At 36.6% G+C, this 25,867-nt stretch overlaps 1 protein-coding gene across 5 annotated transcripts in view; it reads right to left on the reverse strand.

The window, feature by feature from the left end:
• Nucleotides 1–25,867, reverse strand: part of CDH13 (cadherin 13) — a 793,216-nt gene that overhangs the window by 361,770 nt on the left and 405,579 nt on the right. For all 5 annotated transcript variants that reach the window (XR_009747137.1, XR_009747138.1, XM_061475030.1 and 2 more), the window contains exons 9-10: nucleotides 6,091–6,273; nucleotides 4,872–5,125 (exon numbers count right to left, since the gene is read on the reverse strand). Coding sequence is in view for 3 of the 5 variants with exons in the window: in XM_061475030.1 (XP_061331014.1) it covers nucleotides 4,872–5,125; nucleotides 6,091–6,273 (437 nt within the window). In the remaining 2 variants the exon portion in view is untranslated. The remainder of the gene's footprint in view (nucleotides 1–4,871; nucleotides 5,126–6,090; nucleotides 6,274–25,867) is intronic.

The following is a 25,867-nucleotide window of genomic DNA, read 5'->3' on the forward strand; positions in this document are numbered from 1 at the left end:
TTTATTTTTGACAGAGAGTATGCAGTTCATGGTTGCCACCAACAGAAGTTTGGAACATTTTCACTGACTTCCACCAACTCCATAGGCACTAACACCAAAGTTATGATGATGTAATCTAAAGCAAAATGTGGTCTAGTAGTAAATGTTTCCATTCCCAAGGTCAATGTCAAGTCCGATGTCCAGTTGCTTTTGGTAAAAGTGCAAATAAACGAAAGTGATCATCCACTTTGAATTGTGTTAGATTTAGCCTTATCATCCCCTTGGTCTGATGTTCAAGGATGACGCCTCATTAATATATACACTTACTTTGCTGTATGGAAAAATGCACTTAATGTAAAGAGAAACAGAGCCTATCCATCTTTCTGATAGACCACTATTTGTTATTTGGAAATGATTGCAGTAAGTGTGACTTTGCGCATATTTCCAGACTAGCAGAGCTATCAAGCACACAGCCAGTCCAACAGCAGTGCTACAGAAGCCAAATGTCCAAGCTGCAGGTTAGCAAGCAGCTGGGTAGATGAATCTGTCACAGACTTTTCTAATCTGAAATGACTAATCTGAAACAATTGGAAATTGGAAATTAATGGTAAGGTTCCAAGCAAAAAATTTGCCTTCAAATTTCTACAGTTGAGACTTCACCCCTAATTCAATGTACCTATGCTTCCAGAAGCCACTTATACTACATGGGGTCTGCTGGATTGAGGTGCAGATATGAAAATTACACATATACCCAAATATGTATATTATCTACATATATTGCTTCAGATATTTTTGGCAGTATTTCATACTCCTATGAAACCCATTGCAGTTTGGGTTCTATTTCTAACTTCTCCAGCTTCAAATACTGCATTTTAATTCTACTTAATGAATTAAGTATATTTTAGAGTTATAATAAACTTTTTTTTGTGAAGATATTTCTGGAACATTGAGTCACATTGCTTACTGAGAATAAATACCACGATAATATATTCATATAAATAATTTAAAATCCAAGAGCACAGTAGGTAATAAAAATATATTGCCATGATAAAGCATGAAACCAGAGAACAGCGTTGCTTTAATTAAAAATTACAAACACATTGCAGTAAACAACTTATTTACACATAGTTAAAAGTCTAACGATGTAATATTTTGGACTTGTTGAATCCAGAAAAGGGAAAAATACTGAAACCAATCTCTTCACACAGACAAATACTGAGGACCGTAACTGTGTTTAATTAAGATCTGCTGTTAATAACAGATTTCAGAAAGTGAGTTTCTTCTTTTAATTTCCCAAGGTAGAAAATGTTATTAAATTTAGCCTTTAACTTCTCATTGACATGTACACTTGAAACTTCTGATTAAAATTTCAGAGGTTGGGAAGAAGCACCCAAAATTAAACTCTTAAATCTGGCACAAAAATAACAATGATCCCTGATTAAGAAATCAAATTTCAGAAACTTCATTACTGTTCTAATAATAAATTGTTGGGTTATAATTAAAATGGGGCCTGCTGGATTTCTTTCATTTTTTAATTCTGAAAAAGTTAGAAACTGTAGAGGGAATTAAATACTTAAAAAAAAAGAAATAGGTTAATGAATCTGAGAAAAGTGATCCAACTTGAACAGGTTCCTTTACTTTCTGCAAATGATCATAGTGGAACACAAGCTATTTTCCATCCAAAGGCACGTGTTCAGACTAAACCACTGGCTCTCTTTGCCCCTTCCTTGCTACAACATCCATAGTATAAAACTCACTGTACTTATTGCAGACTTTTCATAGGAGGTCTTGGAGCTGAGAATAGTTGTGAAAGTCAACGTTAATCTAATTTTAAACAGTTATAAGTGAGAGTAAGATTAAATTTGATGTCTACATTATCTAGCTGGACAATATGAGCTTGTGTTTCTTGTTTCCAGAATGATGTGCCTACCTCTACCTGGAGTTTCTTTGGAATGTTAACATCAGTAGATCAGAGAAGATCTGATACCACAAAAGTTCACTGCTAATTAATTGTAGGTAAACAAATAGCCATGGCTCAAGGTACATGCTTTTGAGTCTTATAAATATTGGAGTCCTGTTTTTTTCAGTATAATACATTTTGGCCAGCGTGTTTGAGCTTTTAAATCAAATCCTTTTTCAATCTTCAAAAAACACTTTAAGCTGAAGAATAAGAAAGAAAATTGCTTCAAAAGTACAGCTGTCTTCAGAATTTTTACAAAGTAAGCCATGCTTTTCAAGAGATAAGTCATTTGAATCTGATTCAGATATGCAATGTTCAAGGAATAAATTCAATCTAGATGTGGACAATGGCACAATGCACTATTCATGGTTCTTTTGTAATGCATTTATCATGCTTTATCTAGTAGAGTAACTAAATTTGCTGATTACAAATAATCATCAGCCCCTCCTACAAGGTTTATATGGAAAACTAATTAAAAAAATCCCTGTGGTTAGACATAGCTCAGTTGTAACAGTTTGAAAGAAAAAAAAAATATTACTCTCTGCTGTTCTTCTGTTTGTATCTGTCTACACATTTTGGACAGATAAATACTTTGTTGGGTTAGGTGTACATTGTTCACACAGCACACAAAATCAAATCTGGTATTTGTTACTGCTTGCAGACACAAAACATTACTTATCCATGGTCATCAATATTTAGTGCAATTGCAATATCTCATTTAAAAGAATGTATTGTGCCTGCTTGGCCTTCATTTTACCAGTATAATCATACCAGTGATACTGATGATATAATTTATATCAGCATAGTTTGAGAACCATGTAGCCTGTTATGAATTTTTTGTAGAAGTCCTGGACGTATGCCTAACCACACACCTGCTTGTAGGAACTATTCTGACATAGTACAGGTTTCCATTTTCACTGCTAGTAGCTCCATGTTTCAATAATACCTGCCAAGGTTAAAAACATCTTTTAAAAATGACGGTGTATGTTTTCCTGTTATTTTATCAAAAAGATATACAGGCAGTCAGATTAGCCTTTCCTGAATCATTTTACACATTTCCCAGATTTCCATCACATTTGCTTATTTTCCTCTTATACAGCCACTTCCATTTACATATTTGCATTTCCGTATTTGATCATGCTTTATTCTCAATTCAATCTAGCTTATTTCTGCTCTTTGTTTCTACACATGGAGGGTAAGAAAAGAAAAATCTTACTTTTGGCTAAAAACCTTCCAGGTTTTGGCCATGCTGGTATGGAAAAACTTCTGGGAAAATTCCATTTAGATTATGAGCTAATTATAGTCAAGATCTGAGAGTTTCTTTGCAGCCAGCTGTGAGATGTTGTGCACTCCAGAAAGTGTTTATGTTGTTCAACTGGTTACAAACAACACTCAAAGCCAACAGAGCTTTCAGTAAGTCATTGGTATGATTTCAGTATGAATGCAACTATGAGAAACTCAACAAAATCAGGAGGTCAAGGGGAAAAATTCAGCTAACACTTTCTGGATTGTTGGTTTTTGATAACCAAATCCTTATACTTTTTCCTTTTCTCTTTTAACATCATAAAATCAACTGTTACATTCATTAATACAACTTCTCTTATCTCCCATAAAAATAAAGTTGTGGACAACTTCAACATGTGTGCTTTTTAATATGTATGCTTTCCCTGCCCATGGCAGGGGGGGGTTGAACTGGATAATCTTAAGGTCCTTTCCAATCCTAGCTATCCTAAGATTCTATGATTCTTAAACTCAGTCCCAACCCCAAAGAGAAAAAATATCTTTTCCCTACACAAACTGGGTTCTGAGTAACGCTGCTGAGGTATTTCTGAGGTGATGCAGAGAATTGAAACTTGTAATTATCTGCCTTGTCTTTTTCCTCTTTCCTTGGTAATAAACACACTTGTGTAAATTCACCTCATCATTCGAATCCAAGGCTGTCAGTGAGGCCATTTGTAATGGCATGTTTACCATCATTAGTAACTGACACAGAACATCTTCAATATCAGAAATTTGTTTTTTTTTATAGAACATATATCAAACCTTCTTTAAGAAGTACACAATCACTGTTAAATAACCCTGTGATAGTAAAGAAACATGCATCTATGGTATAGATTGACAGCGCACATTGTTTAGGTAAAGCTTTGACATAATTCTCACAAAGATCTTTATACTCGTTTATATACATTTCTATCTAGGGGAAATTAGATTCACAAAGAAGAATGAAAAAATAAACATAGATATAGATTCTAGTTATAGTGCTTAACCTGCAACACTCAAATGCTGAGAAAAGCTGTCTGGAAAGTTAATTTAGTATTAGGGAAGAAAGTGGTTTACCTTCCATTTTTCAACAAATCTAAAAACCAGAAGACCAGAGCAGGTGGATCAAAATGTAAGATGATGGCGCCACTTAAATACCAAGTTTTAACTTTACTAAAAGCTTAAACTGTAAGCTTCAGTGTTTCACTGAGAAATAATTTCTCTGCCCTTGAACGTGGATGAATGGTCATTATTTTGCTGAGGGACATTATATAAATGATCATATATTGACTTAAACCATATGTAAGACATAATTATTTCTATACACATTTTCAATGTTTACATGTTCTTCTGGCTCTCATGAAGGAAAAGGAATAAACAAGCAGGTTAAAAGTAATTTCGAAACTGTATGCAAAGCTATGTCTAATGCTTGTGGCATTCAATTGTTCTACTGCAGCAATCTCATAGCCCAGAAAACTACTTCCCCCTGTCTACTGCAGTCCTTTGTTTCCATATTAAGTCTCTCCATTGCAGGAAAAAAAGATAAATTGCCACTTCGTATTGCGGTATTGTGTAAAACAGCAACTCTAATTCTGCACCGGTAGGCAAATTCTTGGGCACAAAAGGCATACTCACTTTCTGATGGATGAAAATTAGAGGGTACTGCACTCACCTGATAGTCTGATGTTGCAAAGTGTCTGGATCAGTGGCATTTACCGTTAACACCTTGCTGCCAATAGGGATATTTTCTAGTTTTGTCACTCTCATCGGGTTCGGGTGGAAAATTGGGCCTTCATTCACATCTTCAACAGTGATCTGAACTGTTGCTGTGGAACTGGGGCCATATACTATGTCTGGAACCAGTGGGTCTTCATTTTCCACTTTGATCATCAGCCTGTGAAATGCCGAAATCTCGTAGTCTAAAGGCTGTAAAACATATAATAAAATCAGAGAGCAAGGTGCTAGGACAATACTAACCACTTTTTCCTTGTACCCCATTGCAAACTTTCAGAAGATAGAATTAGCCAGAAAAAGACAACAGCATTCCTTACATCTGATACATTGTCAGAGTTTAGCATTAAACACAATGGCAGTTTTAAAGTGCATTTATGGTAATGGATATAATAGACAACGAAAGATGGAGATGTCCCTCTATCCAAGACCATATACTTTTTTGCCACACCTCATACATATAATTCTCATATATTTGTGGTGTAATATGTATTCAGCAAACAGATTAGTCATACTTAGTAGCTACATATGTTAAATAACTTATGTTTTTTTTCTCAAATCCTGTCTTGAAATCAAAAGCACCCCTATGGAAATACATGCCATTTGTCTTAAGAACTGAATATGGAGTCAAACAGAGAAAATTCTGATAGAGGCAGCAAACAGCTAATTTCTTTTCTTTTTTTTTTTTTTTCAAGTGTGAGGTATAGGATTATCTTCAAACAAAGACAGGCAATAAATTATGATTTTTTTTTTTCATGAGACTTTACAAACAAGGGAACAAAAATAGATCCTCAGTCAGAAGGCACATCTCTTTATTTCCCTGGTGTTAGCATCTGTGTTCTCTGAGAGCAATATATGGCCCTTGAATTCTAATCATACCCTCAGTCACAAACAAAATAGTCTCACTATTAATTGCGATGCTCACCTAAAAGCCAGCTGTTATTTAAGCACAATGGAAATATAGCTAGCAACAGGCGTGTCTTTATGACTAAAGAAAAAAGGTTATTGTGAGAGAAGGGTTATACATATTGTTTGGACAAGGGCTGGTAGACAACTACATGTTTTTGAGTAGCTAATCCTTGCTGTGTGTTCTCCTATGCAGTAAATCCAATGGGTGGACCTACCAGTAATAATATAGTAGAACAGCAAACGGTTCTTACTTTGACAACTGAAAGCATTCCCTCGTTATTCTGGGGATTGGTACGGATTTCAAAACTCTGTCCTGCATTTCCATTAATAATGGTGTAGAGAGCTCTCCATGCTCCAGTTGCTGGGTCATCTTGGTCACGAATGGTTAAGTTTACTATTACACCTGTGATTCCCTCCTTTACTGTAGCAAGAAACTAGAAAAAAGGAAAACCAACATAGAGGAAATTGTTATTGTTTTCAATTAATGACCACACATGCACACATGAAATATCCAAGCCAGCATTAATTATTTACCACAACAAGAGAAAGATGTAATTCTTAGCTGAAACGGAATGTTATAGGCTCTAAATAATACATTCTCACTTGTGAAATATAAGGTAGCACATTGCAGGTACTCTCCATTAAATAGATGGGAGATAAGCAGCAATGTAACAGGAATCAAGCTTTCAAGATTCTGATCACAAGACAACAGTTCATCTCAAATTACTGGAAAAGTGAACCCTGAAAATATGTAGTGTTGCGTATGTGCATATGCTAACAGAAAGGAAAATATACACATAGCTAAGCAGAACACAAACTCACAAATACAGACTATTCTTGCCCTCAAATGTACTATTATTTACAAATAATCCAATTTTGCATTTCAGACTATTATTTTCATAAGTTACACCACACATATTATTTTTTCACTACACTGTTATCAATACATAAAACATTTTTTTACAAAAATTGTTACCATACTGGTTTTGGAGAGGATTCTCCAAGAGGCTACAAAGTAATTGGACCTCATGCTACCACTCTGTCTTTATAAGTTAAAGTCAGTGTTAGTTTCTTCTTTCAGTGGAAGAATTTTTTATGATCTTTTTGCACTGCTGTACTATTCAGCTAGCCAAGCCCTATGAGAAAATTCTAATTTACTATCCAGACAAACAGTGTACAACATCAGTCTCATTTATGCAGGAAAGATATTAAGCAAACCATTGGAAAAGGTTTTAGGGGTCAGACTTAATAATACTCCTCCCCTCTCAAGTACTTGAGGCTGACACGCTAAAAGCATTGTATATGAATGATAATACCTGCTTTGTAGGTGGATAAACCAGAATGGTAACATACTTAGTCCTGAAAAGTGCTGAACACCAGCAGTATCATTATAGAACATTAGAAAATCTTCGCACTTTTAGAGGTCAGGCCTTCAAAACTCTGAAATTACAAACTTTAATGGTGCAAACAGTCTTTCCTGTACATGATTAAATACCACGTTGCCAGTGGCAACTCTAGGGCAAAAATTACCCAAGTGGCTTTAGGACCTAAATAGACTAAACATCTTTGTCTCATAAACTGCATGAAGTCATAACACTACAGATTTTGTGAGACTATTAAATCCAGAAAATAGCATTTTATTAATATATGGTTTTCGCAATCTAGACAAATACTAGGCAAAATGGATTTCCACATAGTAAAGTACAGAGGAGAAAACTATGTCTTTTTCTGTGTTCAGTTATCTTTGTTTTCATTTTTTCCGATAGATTTGACTTATGTTTCTAAATCCTTTTTTAATTTAGATGTATAATTTGAGTTCATGCATTCAGTTCAAGCTTTCCAGCCTCAGACCTGATGTTATAAAAGGATGACATTAATGACTGGCTATTTCTATCTTCTTTGGTATATTTAACAAAGAATTTAAAGATTCTTTTGATTTTGATCATTAATATGTAACAGGTTGTGATTGAGCTTTGTTTCAGACAGATCATTAAGCTCATTTGCAGTTTAATTAACTCTAAATGACAGTATAACAATATTCTCATTTGCGTTAAAACAAATCAAAAGAAAATCCTTTATTAAGATTCTTGGATATAACACGGAATTATTACCATGATTGTATTTCTTCCTGCTCAGCAAAATGCTGTCACTGGAAAACACTTGGACACCTTTTACTTTAATAAAAAATAGCTAATTAGCCTGATGATAGATATTTTTGTATTATTTCATATTGTCTCAGTTTGAGGATGTACAAAACAAGACATCAGAACCATAAGGGCCAGAACTTTTCCCAACAAGTGGTCAGTACCAAATAATTCCTATTCAGCCAAAAGGTGAACTGTAAAAAGGTGACTAGACTTCAAGGAATGTAAACCTACGGAACAGAACCCTTAGATTTCACTGTGCATCTGCTCCTATTTCATATTGATCCTTCTGAAAGACCTTTTCCTTAATCCACAAGTCTGAGTCAATTAAATGTTCAATACTCCCTGCATCACTTTGGGATCAGTAAGAGCTGTTAGAGTAAAATACTTACAGATCTGGCTGTTTTATTCTGACACATAATTGTGAAGCCAGTGAGATGAATTTATTATGCTTACCCCACAAGTGCCAGACTACGATGGAAAAGGTTGCCATGATGTGCCAGCTAGTTCAAAAAATATGTTGAATGTCACTTTAAAAATATCAAGGTTATCTCAGCTGGAGCAGGCTTTCCTTTACATTCCTACCTTTTCCTCATTTAGGAAGGGCTTTCAGTAGACTCAGTTGCAGTGAGTTAGTAGTAGAAAGGGCACATAAACTTGCTGAGGGCATAAAACTGCAGAGCTTGTGACACCCGCAGATCAAGGAAATGACTATGGCTACAGGTAAAGACTGTGCCAAGCCAAAGAATTCCAAATGTAGTGGTACACTCTGAGTACTCTTTGCATTTAGAAATGACCATATAAACACTGAGGGTGTTTGAAGCTGTCTGGAACATTAGAAGAAAATCTGTTCAAACTGGATGAAAAAGCAGAATGATCAAATAGCAGAAGTTGTCACATGGACCTGCTCTAAATTTATAATGTGAAACGTGTCATAAATCACAGATTTGTGATTGCAGAAGACAAATATCTACTGTGAAACAGAGAGGCCCAAAAAAATACAGTGTATATTATCTAGAAGGTGAACTCTTTTGCTTGTTCAGCTACCTTTATATTAAGGATAAGCTTCATAGTATTTAAAAAAAATCTGTTATATTTATTCTGGGTCCCTTTCAAAAACAAAACTATGAAAGGACAAAAATAGCAATTAGATTTGGAAATAGAGAAAAGATAACAAGAGGCTCATCATATTTCCAAATGCAAGGTTTATATTCTCAAAGCACAGTGCTTAACTGGAGAATCTGATTCAGTGCTCTAAAATAAAACCCCATAGTGGTTAACATAAATAATTGGATCACAAGTTAATTGATTTTACTCTTTTTAAATATCTTCACATTCCCTAAGCACCAGTATAAATTAAGAATAAAATAGATGAGTTCTGTACTTTATTTAAACTGCTATTATCTGGACCCATTTGAAAAAAAACAACACAACCTTACAAATACCTTGGGCCAGAGTTGCATTTGGCTGGAAGGAGCTCTATACACTACACACTTACTACTACTGAGCATTTGAATATGCAAGCTTAACTTGCTCTGTGGAGTGATATGCTGTACTGTCATTTATTGTGCTTATCACATACACAGCTTAGAAATTTTAGTAATTCTGTTGTATTTAGAGTTTTAAAAATATAGGGAAAAAAAAGAAGAAAAAGACCTGATTCCTCTTTTTCTGTCCCAAAAAACTTATGTAAAAGGATGGAAAGACAGACAACAAACAGATCACAACTGAGAATTAAACAATGAGTGACAGATAGCTGCCAGCAGTTTACACTAATCATCAGGTTTTTGTAGGCAAAGGGGGCTTTTACCAGGGAAATGAAAGACATCAAGGAAATATAGTTATGCATGAAGATTTCCTTCAAGAATGTGAGGATAGCTTGTGAGGAAGCAAAAATAGACTTGAAAATGTAAGGAGCAAGCAATGTTTGCTGTCATGATGAACTGATGGGAAGTAGGTATTGACCACTGGACATTGTTGTGAAAGATCAAAGAGATGGTTTTACTGGGCATGGAGGTCCCTGAAGCTGGAAAAAAGCAGCTTACATTTCTTACAACAAAGGACTCAGAAAACAGATAGCAAGGAGACAAGCATCTACACACCAACTTCATCTCAGCCTCAAACAAAACTGGAAACAGTACCTAACCTGTATGAAAACTGGATTCTTGTCTGACAGCCTTATTTAAAGCTTCTGTAATAAGTGAGATTTTATTTACTGGCTTCTCAGAGCAGAGGAGCAAATGAACTTAACTATATCAGAATCACCGGAATGTCTATTGTCCAGCAGCAGCATGAGCATGCACTAATAAGCTTGATACCTTTATGAAGTCACTGAAAAACTGTCTCAGAGTGGGGTACTGCTATACCCAAATTAAAGAGCTGCCACAATCAGCAAACACAATGCAAGATAAATGTGTCTGGGGTTGGTGATTGCTACCCCATGGCTCATTAATATTCTGCATGCTGTGATTCCCAATCAAGAGCAAACAAATTAAAACTGCATGTCCATTTGCATTTGTCAGGGTGATATTCCAGTTGAGGGTATTTTGCACTACTATAATGTTTCTCATCTATATATCAAAAGAGATGAAAAATATTGGGATATATTAATTCTCATGTCTCTATCAGAAATTCCCCAGGGAAATGGTATTATTGTACTTGTCCTTCACCCACTCCATGGGTGACATGGATTAGTGTGAGGTGTCCCTGCCCATGGCAGGGGGGTTGGAACTGGATGATCTTAATGGTCCTTTCCAACCCTAACTACTCTATGATTCTGTGATTCTATAAATCCACTGCTTTTGTAACCATTTTTTGTCTCTCTACTTTCTTGAAGATATGAAGACAAGCTATACAGTCTCTTGCAATCTGATTGCTCTTCGTGTCTTTTACTTGGCACACTGTCATAATGTGTTTACATGAGTGGCCAGTATTTATTTGTTAAGGAAACAGTGTATTTACCATAGCTCTGTGTCTGGAATATCCACAAGGACAAATGAATTTTCAGAGCAATCAGAAAGATCTGCATTCTCAAGCAATCAAGAATGAGAATCATAAATGTCAACAATGGACATTTCTTGTGGAATTCACTGGGACATAAAGCCCATTTTGACAGCTAACAATAAACCAAGTAATCTGGCTCCTGGAGCTCATCAGGTTTCACAAACTAGGCAGGTGAAGTACTAGGTGGAAACATGCAGCATAACATTTGTGCATTAAACAAAGTAAATATGATGATTCTTCATCTCAGCACAATGACCAAATGTGCTGTGATCCTATCAGGGGCTGACCAGGACATGACCAGCTGCAGTTTATACCAATCTCTCCGCATGAGCAATTTAATTATCAGTTTTGCAGTCAGGGCAAATTATAACTTGGTATTACATTCTCCCTAATCTCTCCTTTAGTTTTTGAAGGTATTTTCCCTCTTAAAACTGCCTTTACTATATGGACACAGATGATAGCTGCTATAATTCATTAAAGAGATAGCTGTATTAATAGATTAAATTGACATAAACTGTACACAAACCAATATATGAGGGTCTTTGGAAGCCATTTAGATGAAAGACCCTATGTAAATATAAAGCATTATTGTAGTGTGACAAGGATTTAATTGTGTAAACTAGATGCAAAACACAAATTAAAGCTATGAGTCACCTAAACAGCCTTCAATAATTGTCATTCTCTTACTGCCATAATGCTGCCTTGTAGGCACTATATTATTTCTTAACCTAAAGTGTTTCTTCCAGCTTATTCTATATTTTTCTAATAAAAAAATTTTTTCCACCTCTCTCTCATGTAATTAAAGAAAGAATTCAGTTGTAGCTTAGAAAAAAATCTTTCCAAATGTATGAAATTGACCATAATAATTTTTGATGCATTGTCACTCTTTGCATTTGAATGATTTTCATAGGCTACATATTCTAAATGCCTTGTGCTCTTTCAAGGCACACATCAGTTATTTTACAAAACAGAAGTACTGCTCAACAATGAAAGACCAAATTAATGTTTTTGTCCACTGTATACTGCAGCCTGCAACAACAGCAATAAATCCAAAAGATTAATTAACTAAATGGAAGGCCAAAGATTAAATTTTGCTCTCTCTAACACAGCTGCAATTTCTGCAGGATCTATAAATCTGTGCCTTGTTATTGAAAAGCACAAAGATTCTTACTATCACTGACATAAATCACAAATGATAAAAAAAAAGAGGCAAGCTTCAACATGACTTTAGCTTGTTTTGCTGCTCATGAGTCTGACTGGAAAACTTCTGCTCAGGAGTACCAGTACTGTAACAAATAACAAAATACAACAGCACTAATCAGGCTGTTTCCCCACGCTCCATGTGGAAGCCCCACCGTGAGCAGTTTTCCATTGTGATAAAGCCAAGCTATCTCTGTGGTTCAGTGGGACCACTTCAAGAACTCTCTAGGTATTAGGACTGAGTAGGGCGGGAACAGAATGCAGAACTGGGTAAAATGGGATGGATGAGCAAACTGCTGGGTGCTACAAGAGTTGCCTGTAAAGCTGCAGTGGCAACGTGAAAACTCCTTCTATCCTTCTTACAGAGATCACGAACCCTGGAAAACAGAAAATCTACAGAGTAAGATCCTCATAAGATTCACATATGAATTTAAAGAACTTTCTTTGCTGCTTCTTTCCCGCAACAGTGCTGAAACCTCTTTCAGAGCTGATGTTATACTCCAATCCTCTCGTTTATGTGTTTGCAGAAGACTTTAGAAAGCTATTCAGGGACTGCAAATAAGCGATGGTGAAGGATACTTGAAAATAGCCACTTTTTTTTGAATCTTGTCAAAGATACTTATTTACATTATGACTCTTTCTCAGCCCAATTCCTGGACTCACTGAGTAAAGGCAGAAAGATAATTCTAACATGCATTAATCATATGTTGAATGCTTGCTTCAAAGCCAGTTACCTCCAGGGTATACATCAAGTATAGTACAGTTGTCTGAAGATTCAGAAGGAAATAAACATACTTGGTGGTTTTTTTTTCAGAATATATAAATAATTTAGAAAAGGTTCATTGTTCGTTTGCTTGGGTTTTTTCACTTTTCCACCTATAAGTGCAAGATGCATTCAATCTTCTAGAATGAATCAAGTACCTGTAAATACAATGGACACTTCTATAATGATGGTCATATCATAGAAAAACAAATACTCTTTCTCCAGATGGACAGAGGAAAGTGAAAGGTCTCGATAGTATTTACTGCACTGAAGGTACTTTTGAGAAAAACTCAAAGAAATAATTATGTTATTTTCTTATCATCTACCAAAAATTCCTTCCCTCCAGGCAGAATAAAACATGTTTAAAACAACAGCATCCTAGAAAATTATGATCTGACCAAGCCTGATAGAACAGACTACACCTATTCACCTGTCAGAGCATCAGTGTTGCCTAGGGACCAAGGATAGATCTGCTTTTCACATTTATGAGACCACTTGTGCTGTATTCAGCCAACCCAACTATGCATTATTTCTCCCTCAGTGCAGCTCCCATCAAGAGCAGTGCTAACCTTATCTTTTTTTCTAAGATGCTGGTTTGTCTTCTTCAAATAGAATGAACTCTAAATAGAACAGACTTAACTGTTTTTAATTTCTTTTTTCATCCACTACATTTTAGGAGCAGAAAGGTTTTATAGCCTTTCCCCCCCATCAATCTACACCGTTCTCACTTGTGCTAGTTATGGTCATGAAGGAAGGGAAGGAGGCCTTCTTAAAAGCTCATCTTTAATTTCTAGCAGATACATTTTCATATAAAAAACAGCTTTTCTGATGCTGAACATAACATCTGAACATACATGGTTGAGCTTATCGATACTGCCTTATGAAAAGAATAAAGTGTGGAACCATCAACCCATAGCACAAGAACTTTATGCAAATGGTGTGCTACATGTACCATTTAGGTTCCTCAACAACAGGAAAATGAATTCCTCTTTGAAGTGGCGGATAAAATGTGATTTTATGACAAAAGAAATGCAGCTCTAGTATTTAAAGGGTGGCTAGAAGGAAGATGGAGATTTCCTTTTTAAAAGGAGTCATATGGAAAAGACGAGGTTATGGGCACAACTTCGTCCTGGGGACATTCTAATTGGAAACAAGAGGAAAATTTTTCACAATGAGAACAACCAGACACTGGAATAATCTCCCCAGGGAAGTCATGGGTTCTCCAAATGCTGAACAATTTTAAGATTCATCTAGACAGGGTGCTGGGGCATCTAGTCTAGACTCTGCTTTTGCCAAGAATGATTTCACCTGATGATCCTTGAGGTCCCTTCCAGCCTAGTGTTCCATGATTCTATGACTGTTCTGATAGCATTAACTGCAACATGCTTCTGCAAAGACCACTTAATTTGCTATAAAGTCTGGGAGATTTAGAGAACTGAAGAAGAAACTATGCCAGGGTCTTTAGTCTCCTCCCAGGTATAAATAATGCAATGTGACCTCTGTACTGACGGGGAGGGAGGTGAGCAGTGACAACAGCTTCAGCACATGAAAGCTACTGACAATTGTTAAGTTACTGTCACGTTTACATTTAGGAAGTAGAGAAGGGATTTTGTGACTTCTCTTTAGGAAAGTAAGTCCCAGGATTTATTTAAATACATGTATTGAAACCTGTATTTTAGTGCTATACAGAAGCAAACTAATGCAGAAAGTTAAAAATAAATTAATTTTAAATAGGGGAAAGAATAAAAAATTCCTAGATATAATTCTAGAAGGGTCTTGTTCATCTATTAACTACTACAGCTATGAATGAATGGTCTGTGAAATCCTAATTTCATGATTTATGACACTTTTATTAACACAAATCTGTTCACTCCCTTATTCTTTTATTTGTAGACTCTAGCAATGAATAAGGTATTCCTGAATACCTTACCAAACATGCCCTTAGATCTGACATGAGCTATGACAGTGATGAAAAAATAAAACGCCAAGAAATCCATTCTGACAAGCAAGGGTTTATACATGCCTTGATGGGAAAAAAAGAAAAACTAAAAAGCCCTGTACGTCGATGCTTTTACTACTCAGGAAATCATTACCTAAAACATAACCTGTTCTGGGAGTGATTTTTCTGTGTGTTTCTCCTGCTCTACATGAACACCAACTAGAAAATGCATGTACTTTTTTCAATGCACATAGTCTAATGTAAGTGAATTCTGTAATGCAGTTGGCTGTATTAAATATTTTGAGTAGTCATCTGCAGTGACCCAGTGTCAATATGACAACTTGAAGTTGAGCACACTTTTCTGAAAAAACAGCAATTCTGGATTTAAAGAATTAAAATGAAAAGAATATTATTACATTTTTCAGCAATCAGCTCCAAAAGTTATTTGTACTCTGTCTAAAATTAATGATGATGATTACTTCCCAACTGCGTATAAATAAGGAAATAATAAATTAGCCTATGGTTCTCTTATATAGACACCAATTTCACAGAGACTGTCACGATGTTTTGGAACCCAGTTAGCTCAACATCTCTTTTAAAAGGTAGGATAAATACAACTTGATTATTAAATGGGTGATTTAGCAGTATTTCTAAATAAGATTTCTCTGTAACAAAATCACAGATTGACATGGACCTTTTTCAAGTCCTTTATGCACTTTTTAGAATGTCGTGAAAACAGTGTATTTTTCTACCTTAATATTGAGAGACTGAGCCATACTCTTAGCTGGTTAAGAAGCCTGGTCTTTGGAGAGAGGTGGGAATTACAATGTAAATGAGACTTTCTCTATGGCACAATCCTTGCGATCTTTGATAAAAAGAAGCATATGCATCCAAATGAGAAATCTATCTTTTTCTGCCCTGAGGACATTGCTTCCAAAGAAGATAGTTATTTGTGGTGCCAGTTTACAGCTGATTACAAGCCAGGATGCCAAAACCAGATGTTTTGACGGTGGTTAAGCTTCTTCACATGGTCTTTGGTGATGAATGCCTAGAAGCACCATTCAAAGCATTCAAGGCAACTTGCATCTCTGGAATATTTTAGCAACAATTTTCATCAATTCCCCAGATTTCCAGCATTTCAGTTTGTGCCAACTGATGGGGATGACATGTTCTAGATTTACAAGCCCCTCCAGCTACAAGCTGTCTGAAGTTAACCTAGTTTGAAAACTCTCTTTTGGAAGCAGATAGATAAGAACTCTGCAGGGTTTCACATTGTTCCAGTGGAGGCAGGAGGTACAGATGGACGTTTACATGCAGTATTATCTTCAGTGATACAAAATTTGATCTAATTTTAAAAATGAAAACTTTGGCTAGACTTACATGGAAAACTGGGCGGGGACAGGAAAATTTGGGCTGATCATTCCATATTTCAATCCATCTGAACACAATAAGTCTTCCAAGTCTGGCAACAAAGTGATGAATGAACTCTACCACATGTAGTTTCTTTTACTGGATATACATATTTTTTTCTCAAATTCTCTAGCCTAGATCTAATTTGCCTAACATTCACTGAGCATTAATATTATTGTTATATCAAAGATACAAGAAGATATAATTTAGAGATCATAGGCATAGGGGACATTTCATGATTATTGGCTTCTTTCATTTGCTGTTTCTCTCCTACAGCAGAAAAATCTTTATCATACCTTGAATATCCAGGTAAGCACAGAAGTCTCATTACCCTAATAGAAAACAATGAGTTCCCGGTGTCTCCAAACCTATTAACACAGAAAAATTCTTTTCTCAAGGCCAAGGAGAAAGAATAATAGAAATAAATGCAACCTATTTGACTAATGACTAGGGAGTGATTTGAGCCTCCCCATAGAGCTCTGTGAATGCAGGCTTCAAATGGCAGTTTGGGAGGAGTTAGTCTGCACCCAGGGTGGCCTGCTTTGAAAACACATGAGTTTAAGCATATATTGAGACCTGCAGTGCTGAGCAGTGATTGAAGCAGGGAGCAACAGATGTATGTCTTGGCATTGCACTGGTGTGGAAAAGGTCAGGAAAAAAAGCACAGGTATGCTAAATGGATTTATTGCTTTCTGCTTTAAGGATACATATGGTCTCCATCTCTCACTGCCCAGCTCCTCTAGCCAATGTTAATTTCATCTTTTCTTGAAAGAAAAATATTTGTAATAAAAGAAAATGAAACATTTTTTTTTCTGAGTGCCTGTTGTATGCTTATTTCTTGCTACAGAGGGAACATTCAGGGTCCTTTCTTTTTCCCACCTGTAATCTATCTTTTCCTAACCATACAATCATTGTACACACAGCCTCTTTGAACATAACAACTGACACAGCTTTAGTTAGATATGCTTTGCTGTAAATAGGCAAGTATTCATTTTTTTCCTTTTTATTAATAAGGAGGATAAAGTGTAAACTAAGGATTTATATATATCTGGATACTGAATTCTCTCCAAGCTATTTGGACAACATGAATGACTAGTTTGATGGCAGTGCTCCTAAGTTCATGGGTCTGGGCACCAAGAATTAGGAGGGAGGTCAAGATCAGCCAAGGCACTGCATTTGAGCTTTGGACAGAAAGATGTACATCTCCACTATCAAACCTATATACAGTGAATCAGACCTGTCAGACCTACCCTGTTGGAGCTGCAGGTTACCTGGATGTGAACAGCAAATGTGGTCAGTCCCACTGGAGCATCATGGTTATTGTGTCTGTGCAGACCACCACTGTAATATGTGATGGAAGGTGAGAAGCACCACACCTAGCACAAATGTACTCCATTGTCTGGGTAGAAGCCGAAAGTCCAAAGTTCATCTATGCAGCAAGTAATCACTCAAGCTGAGTGTTGCTGAGATGTCCAGAATTCATACAATCTCTTTATCCTGCTCACAGCTAATGTTGTGGTATGCTTGGAAATCTTGAGCTGCAGCATGAGTTCTCCAATTCCAAGCAGACCAACTCTCTAATGCAAATAAAGGTAATTCCAAGGAAATACAGGTAACAAGGTGACATCAATTAGATAAATAAGCATTAGGTATTATCATTAGTTTATGCCAAAAAAACTTTTCCACAGGGTTGAATGCTTATTAAATCAAGACATATATGAAGAAAATTAGTTTATTAAGCAACTGTGCTGTACCTCTCTCTTAAGGTCTCCTCCCCCTCTTCTGTAGAAAATCTCTACATAATGTACTAATATATCTGCCTTAAAATTTCCACACTGAACTCTTCCCAAGAAGAGCAAGTGAGTACACTAACAATTAATTGGATCTTTCCTAACACACATTTTCAGATACTGATTTTTCAACGGAGCTTGCCAGTTCTAGGGGAAATCATTTTAAGGGACAATAAATACCATTTTATTTTTATACACAGCAGTATGATATACTATAAGCAGCCACCCTTTCTCCCCTTGGAAGGCAGAAAAATGCTGCGCTTGCAGATAGCTTGAAACATATACTATTTCTTGCTTCTGAGTAAGCTCATAATTAGAGTAGAAAGATGAGGAAAAGTTTCAATGGAGCTGTAAATTGCAACAGGATGAAAAAAATCTATTTGAGGTTAGAACAAAATCTTTTTCTTTAATCTGGTTAATGCTATTTTTGTGCTGATGCTGATCACTATATTTATTACTAAACTGGCACATTCCATAAGCGTTGACACCTGACCACTTTTTAGAAAGGCAATCACTTTCAGATATTCAGATATTAATATGTAGATACCTAATTTTTAGTGAATTAGACCATGTTGTATCAATTTGGTGGTCTTTAGGATTTATAATCAAACCCTGATGACATCTGATTAATGCCAGGATAGGCTCCCTGAACCTTGCATTATTCTTGTTCCTTTGGAGCTCAGATCATGGCAGGCTGATTACCCCCATGATTATCTGGAGTAACTGGGGCCAGAGGTTAGCTAGCACCGCAGAACACGTTTAATTCAATCAATTCAGTTAGTGAAGCAGCTGGGGAAAAAAAAAAATAAAATATTCCAATTGCTGTAACACGGCATTAGAAAATTTGCCCAGGATTTTTGTGCTCCAGCAGATGAGCGTTTTTGCTTAATTTCTAATTTAATATTCTCCTGGGGTTCACAACTTCAATTACTCATGATATTTTCACTCATAAAGCCGGGGCATTGAGCTTGGAGGGGGGGAAGGAAAGCCAGAGGAAGAAGAGCTGCCTGTATTAATGTGTAAAATAAACTTTTCTCACAGGCACACACTCTTTAATACCTCAGTTGTGTTTTTTCTGGTTACACACTCTAATAGGTGGCTCAGAAAAGTCCTCTTGGTTCTCTCCATTTGACCCTTTTGTCACTGACAGAGTTTAGCTCTTCCTTTACTTTCGGTGGATTTTTAACATTGTTTAGCTGAGTATCACTTCCTTTATCTTACAAGCAGAGACTTCAATCAATTGCGTTATGGCACCAGCTTACATTCAGACAGTCCAGCACCCCTGTGTGTGCTCAGATGGAGTCTGGGGGAGATCATTAAGGATACCACCACTGTACTTCAGTCACCTGAAGCAGCAAGTACTATGCCTGGGATGAAATATAAAAGAGGACCTCTGAAAGCCTCAAGGCATTTCTCACATGAATACAAACACCAAGCAGCTCAGTTTGACCCGTCTAGTTAGTTTTGCATCCTATATAACAATCCCAAGTCTGCTGATACACAAATATTCCTTATTGCGAGTCCTGAGGCTACTTCCGCAGTTACCAGCTGACTTCTGACCTAGAGACAGGATGGTTATCACAGTTTCAGTGGACTAATGATGATGGAGAGCTTTCATTACATTTCAAAATGAGTCCGTGCACATCAGTCAGTGCTTTCCACATCAAGGCACAGGGCCAGAGCCACAGTTGCACAAAGTCTGCACTAGCCATAGTACTTACACTTCTTTCTGCCGTGTATGGGACCCAAGTGCTGTCCCAATAAATAAGTGCTAACTGCAGCCTGGAGAACACAGAATGATATAGAAACTGTGTAGCTCTGTAATATGGTATTGCCACTCCTAATAATATGCCATGTTGTAAGTTTACAAGGCTGCAAACCTCAGGATGGACATTTGTCAGCCTTGCTCTGCCTGAATTTTCCTTCATCTGCCTACTTAGTATATAGTAAATTTGGATGTAACATAGGGCTTTCACCAATGAAAAGTGAGCAGCATGTAAAAGTGTGTTAGAAAATACATAAAAATGAGCCCAAATAATTTCAAAGGGAGGAAGAAGAAATTACCTACATGAGCATCACATTTGTCCTGGCAAATGACTCAAAGTGCTGACAGCTTGCAATAACACCCCTACCGCAAACAGTGGAATGAAAACACCAACTTTACAACCCAGAGGAACCAGGAAATGCTGAGAATAACAGCAGGAAAAGGGGTAGAAGCTACAACAGGTGTGGACAGCAGTTTTATAATATCATATTATCACTAATGAATTTTTTTTCTGACTAGAAGAATAATTGTTTTTTCTGCAGAAATACAATCAAGATTAATAATTCAAGTATTAAGGATGAAAATGGATTAGCTTTCGATTTTGCTATCAATAAATTCTTGGCTCTATATTTAAGGTGAGCTTCTCCTTTGCCCACAAACAAGATTTTGAGTGTAGTGTTATAACACTAGGGTTTGTCATTATTTCCAAAAGAAGTTGGTTTTAGAAACTAAAACAACTTTCCTGAGCAGAGCAAATGAAGTCTCCACTTTTCCTGCAAGCAGCAGAAAGTTGCAATTTAATCTTCTGCTTGCCCATGGAGAGGATCCATTTTTTGTATGCTCTTTTGGGGTCTTTTGGAATGAAAAATGCTACATTATGGTAAAACATTCTCCTAATGTAACTCTCTGTACTAACACCAGCATTCATGAATCTCCTCCTGCCCACAGCACAAAGTCTGACACAGTTGTCAGACTCCCTTACCTTAAGAGAAACCCAAGGTAGGAACTGCAGGATAATTTCAGGTCAGCAGTTAGGTGTATGAACAAAGAGATGGGTAGAAGGTCACAATGTGCCTAAATGGGATATAAAGCTCCCCATGCAGTGCTTATAGATTCTCATTTGTAAGTGAAATATCCTCAGCCTGTTCTACAGAAAAACCCCAAACAAATGAAAACACCCAAATGATATAATCAAATTCTCCATATTGAATGCAAAAGCATATGTGTGGAAGAAAACAAACAGCAGCAAAACCCCATCAGAACAAAATGCTCAAAATATATACACTCTTCTGTGTTGAGGATGCAAGAAGAAGGAAGCACATATAGCAGATGTTAGTTTTGTCACTTGCTCTGCTACTGGAAAAAAAATTGTGGACAATAAAGGCAGTTTAATGTTGCAAACCCAGCAAAAATGTGTTGAGATGTGTAAAAAGTAGTACTGTGTGCCAGAAAGAAGCATGAATTTTTCCATCTGCTCAGCACTGGGGAGCTCCAGCTGTATTACAGCACCTGATTCCCACCCACAGCATTGAAAGCAAAGAGCTATTGGAGCAGCAGATATCTAAAGCTTCTGGTCTTGAGCAAACCTGTGTAACAAATGAACACAGGGCTATTGAAGACAAAAAGATTGTTTATGTGTCACTGTCACAGTGGACAAGGCCAAGAAGAGATAGGCTTCAGTGAAGGGAAGTATTCTCATCGAGATGAGGCCAAATTTGCTACTAGCAGGATAGCTTCAGTAGTGTAGTAGATTGCTGGGAGATCACAGGGACTGTATCTCCAACACTCTTGAAGCAAAAATAAGCAGTACTGGAAATTATACAACTAGGAAGGAGGGACTTGAGAACATCTGGAGAACCCTTCCCCCGCAGATTTCATTATAAGCTCAAATCCAATGATGTATACAGAACAGAAAGGGGACCTAAACGCTTTTGCATTTTGCATTCCAGCATTTTTCAGATCCATGGTGCTCATTAATCGCCTTGAAGTTCACTAGATACCCAAACCCTATTTTGTTTTCTGTGCCAAAAAACAAGAGATGGGAAAGAGTTCCCTAGCTTAGATTCCAGTCTCAAACTCCTGATCATACAAGATCCTTCATTACACTGGATTTGGTGCTGATAGGATGTAACTGCAAAATCACATCTGCCCTCCTTACTGCAGAGAAAAAGATGAAAATGGTGTGGCTGGTATTTGCTTCCCTAGCTGGTCATACTCTCTTTTGGCAACACAATGTAAGGAAAGGGGACAGGAAAATAATTACTATCTCAACTTGGGGAAGGTTTAAAACAGAACAAGAACAGCAGAAATAGATACTCAAACCTAATCGGTTTGAGACTATCTGCAACGTGGCCGCCATAAAAAATTACCTGCTCCAGTTACAACTCCACCATTCTCACTAGCGAATTAACAGCTCTTTCTTAGAAGTCCCGCAGGGACAAACTGCTCCTTCCACTGCAGGGGTTTCAGATGAAAATCATGCTTTTTTACAAATCTCAACTATTACTTCATCATTTTCCTGAATTGTCTGGCAGAGAGGTATTTAAATTCTGGAGCAGCTAGGAAATAAAGAAAGCAGATTGATTCACATTCTGTTCCACTACTCTCTTTGCCAAAATGATTTTTATCAGACAGAAGAGGAAAAAAATAAATCCAAAGAATAACAAAAACCAAAAACACCACAAACCCTAAAAAACCCTGAAAAAACACAATCTGAGCCTGATAATTCTCTTGTCAATTTCAAACCATAAAAAATTTTTATGGCTTGCTTACAATATAAACCCTTAGAAATAGGATTTACAGAAGAAATCATGCCAGAACTCCTAGGGCATATTATCCACTTGTTCCTCACATGAAATTAGTGCAAAATATCACTCTTTCATAGGCCACAAACATTGCCAACAAATAAGACTGGCAGTAGTCGCACACTGTCTGGGATTTTTATACTCATTTTTTCCTATGGAAACACAATTGCTTCATGTGGTTTTAAGGCTCCAAATTTTATTCCATCTAATCTCTGCATTGTCTTGTTTAGCTTGTTTACCACTTCCAGGGAGCACCTGCTATGTTCCTAGGCTGCCACAAGGCAAAGAAAACATACCTTCACGAGTGGTTAGAGCCAGCTGATGTGTTCCCTAGCTGCTTGTTTCACTAGTTACACATAGCCTTACATAGCCTTATCTCTCCCACTTAGCAGTCACTATTTATCCCTTCCTTGCTTGTTCCCAACTTGTTGCTAAGCTTCTGCTATTATTATAAATGCCAACCAAAGAGACTGAATGTAGCTGTGTGCCACCTCATTCTGTCAGCGAGGACAGACAGTGTCCTCAGAGCCCGCTTGCCAATCTTCAGTATAGATGGCAAGGGAAATTTCCAATTGGATCCTGGGTGTTCCAGTGCATATGTTTTGCTGAATAGCCTTGAAGAGATGGGATTTAAATTGTATTGAGGGTATTAGTCTAAAGTGAATGAAGTGGAGGGTGTACTTCTCATTTATATCCCCAGAGTGATAATGTGAGAGTGTGATTTTTCTTTTTTTCTAAGGCAAAGAAAACGGGAAACCAACATGGAATTCAGACACATGAGAAATAGTTTATGAATTTAGATGATAGTTCAGCAGAAATATATTGTACATCTGTTCATTCATTTTAATAAAGCAGGGGAACGACACACTGATTTTTTTTTTTTTTTTGAGAATGCTAGTATTTTTAAATTATGATCCTATATTAGTAGCATTTGCAATGCCACCCATACTTTATGAACTTAAGAAAAATAAGTTTATGGAATCAGTGAACTTCAACCTGTGGTCTGGACTCTGGATATTTAAAAGTGAGTAAGATGCTTCCTGAATACTTACAAATAACTCCAGTAAAGACACTACAACAGCTTTACGGATAACTAGCTGTGTAAATGTTCACAGACCATGCTTATTATTTCTGAATAAATAATTCAGATGTGCAATATGTAGCTGAATGCATTTTTTTCTGCTGACTAGTACCTAGAGTTTGCATTTATAGGCAACTACAGTCTAGTACTTCCCTTTGAAAATAGTTTTTTAAAGAAACAAACTAGATGCTTTTCTTGATGTGTGTATGCATGGCAACACATTGTACCTTCTGCTGCACTCAGGCAGGATTATTACCTTTCTCTTGCTTCTCCCATAACACAAAGACAAGAAATGAGAAAAGTTGTGAGTTGAATACAATCACTTCATTGTTTCTATTTGACCGTTATTTACAAAGATGGCATACAAATTTAAGAAATAAATGAGAATGCAGGGGATGTCACATTTTAAAAGCTTATGTTTTGAATTTGCAAACAGATCACCACAGGAAATAGTGAATTAAGAGTTCTATAATAGCTGTCATGTTTCCTTTTAAAGCACAATAAGTAAGATAATTAAAATTCCCTTTTAATTGATTGCATTAGAGCAATTATTGCTAGAATAAGAGAATCCAAAACTGATTAGATGGTCACATATTACCTCATTGATCAACTGAGGTAATCCTCATTCAAGAAAACAAAAAAAGAGGCAACCCTGACATCGCTGAATAGAGGTGAAGTTCAGTTGAAATCAGGTGTTAGAATCTGAGACGTTTCTTTGTAATCTACCCTACACTCTTTCCCGCTAACATGCCAAATGACTGCCTGCTTAAATATTTAATCTTCCTAAAGCAAAGACTTCACAGAGGCTATGCTGGAACCCAGTGTTTCTAAAAGAGGTACCTTATTGCTAACATCTATATCTACATCTACCAGCATGTGAGTGTGCTTGTGTGCTCTGTATTGCTCACTCCAGATTCAGCAGGCAGTCCAAAAACAATCTCAACAGGCAGTCTAGGTAAACAAGACTTATTGTAATTTGGTTTTCTCATGAATACAGAACAACTGAAGAAAAGAAATACCTCTGGGACACAGAAGACCCCTAGGCAAACACTTACCATCGATGGAAACTGTACAGATTTATTGATTGGAACTGCATTTTAATCAGATGGCTGGAGGAAAGAAAACAGTTCCTAGAGACTGCCAGTCAGCCCCAGCATGGGGCACGATAAAACTGTTTCTGCCATTGATATCAGGCAGTGGCTATGTGAGAGTAAAAGGACATTAAAGAGTTCAACACCTGCAGGCAAAGTTGAATTTATTTACTCATGGCTTCGATTATTATTTAAGATAGAAAACTTGAAAAGGTCAGAGCTGCTAACTTAGAAAGCATGCCTTTCATTTGTCTTCAAACATACATTTTTTTCTTAGTTTAGTTCAACACTGAATCAATCAGGTACAGTGGCCTCTGTTTTCAAGTACTAGCTGTATTATTTTCAAATAGATAAGTAAAATCAAATCGAATTTCATTTTGTGTTAATTCATATTAGAAAATGCAATTTTAAGACAGTAAAACATCTGGTCCTCAGTTTAGGTAGGCAAACACCTGTGTGCATGTGTTTCTATGCATATAGATATGAATGTGTATAAAATAAGATTTACATTATAGCATAGTCCTACATACACATTTCCATGCAGCACTTTGGATGGAAGCCACATCTTGGGTAGAGACAGCTAAGAATATCAATACTATAGATAAATCTTTTTCCTTTATATTATCTCAGCAAAAGACAACTGTTGGTTTAAATTTAGATTTATTTAGCAGGATTGATTTTTCCTATGTATCTTTTGAAAAGTTTCTCACATAACTCCTTAGATTTTTCAAACTTTTCTTTTTTAACTAAAAGACTGTTTTCAACCCTTTAAACTTGTTGAGGACAGCAGCACTCTCCTTACCATCCATCTTCTAAATGAAGAAAAATCATTGATCTAAGAATATCTGACAGTACTACATAACGTATGTGCACTGCTGGCCTCTGTGACTGAAGGTGGTCAAAACAAATGAGCTGAGGAGGAGGAAATAAAGCATAAAAGAAAAAAATGAGATGATGTGCGACAGCAGACAGTAATGGTACTCGGTTTATAGAAGGCAGGCAAAGAGTGCTCATAGACTTTTTCGAGTCATAGCAGAC

The sequence above is a fragment of the Pezoporus flaviventris genome, unplaced genomic scaffold, assembly GCF_033815535.1.
Source record: "Pezoporus flaviventris isolate CSIRO_AGI_PZ_B2104156 unplaced genomic scaffold, CSIRO_AGI_Pfla_v1 ptg000082l, whole genome shotgun sequence".
Lineage (NCBI taxonomy): Eukaryota > Metazoa > Chordata > Aves > Psittaciformes > Psittacidae > Pezoporus > Pezoporus flaviventris.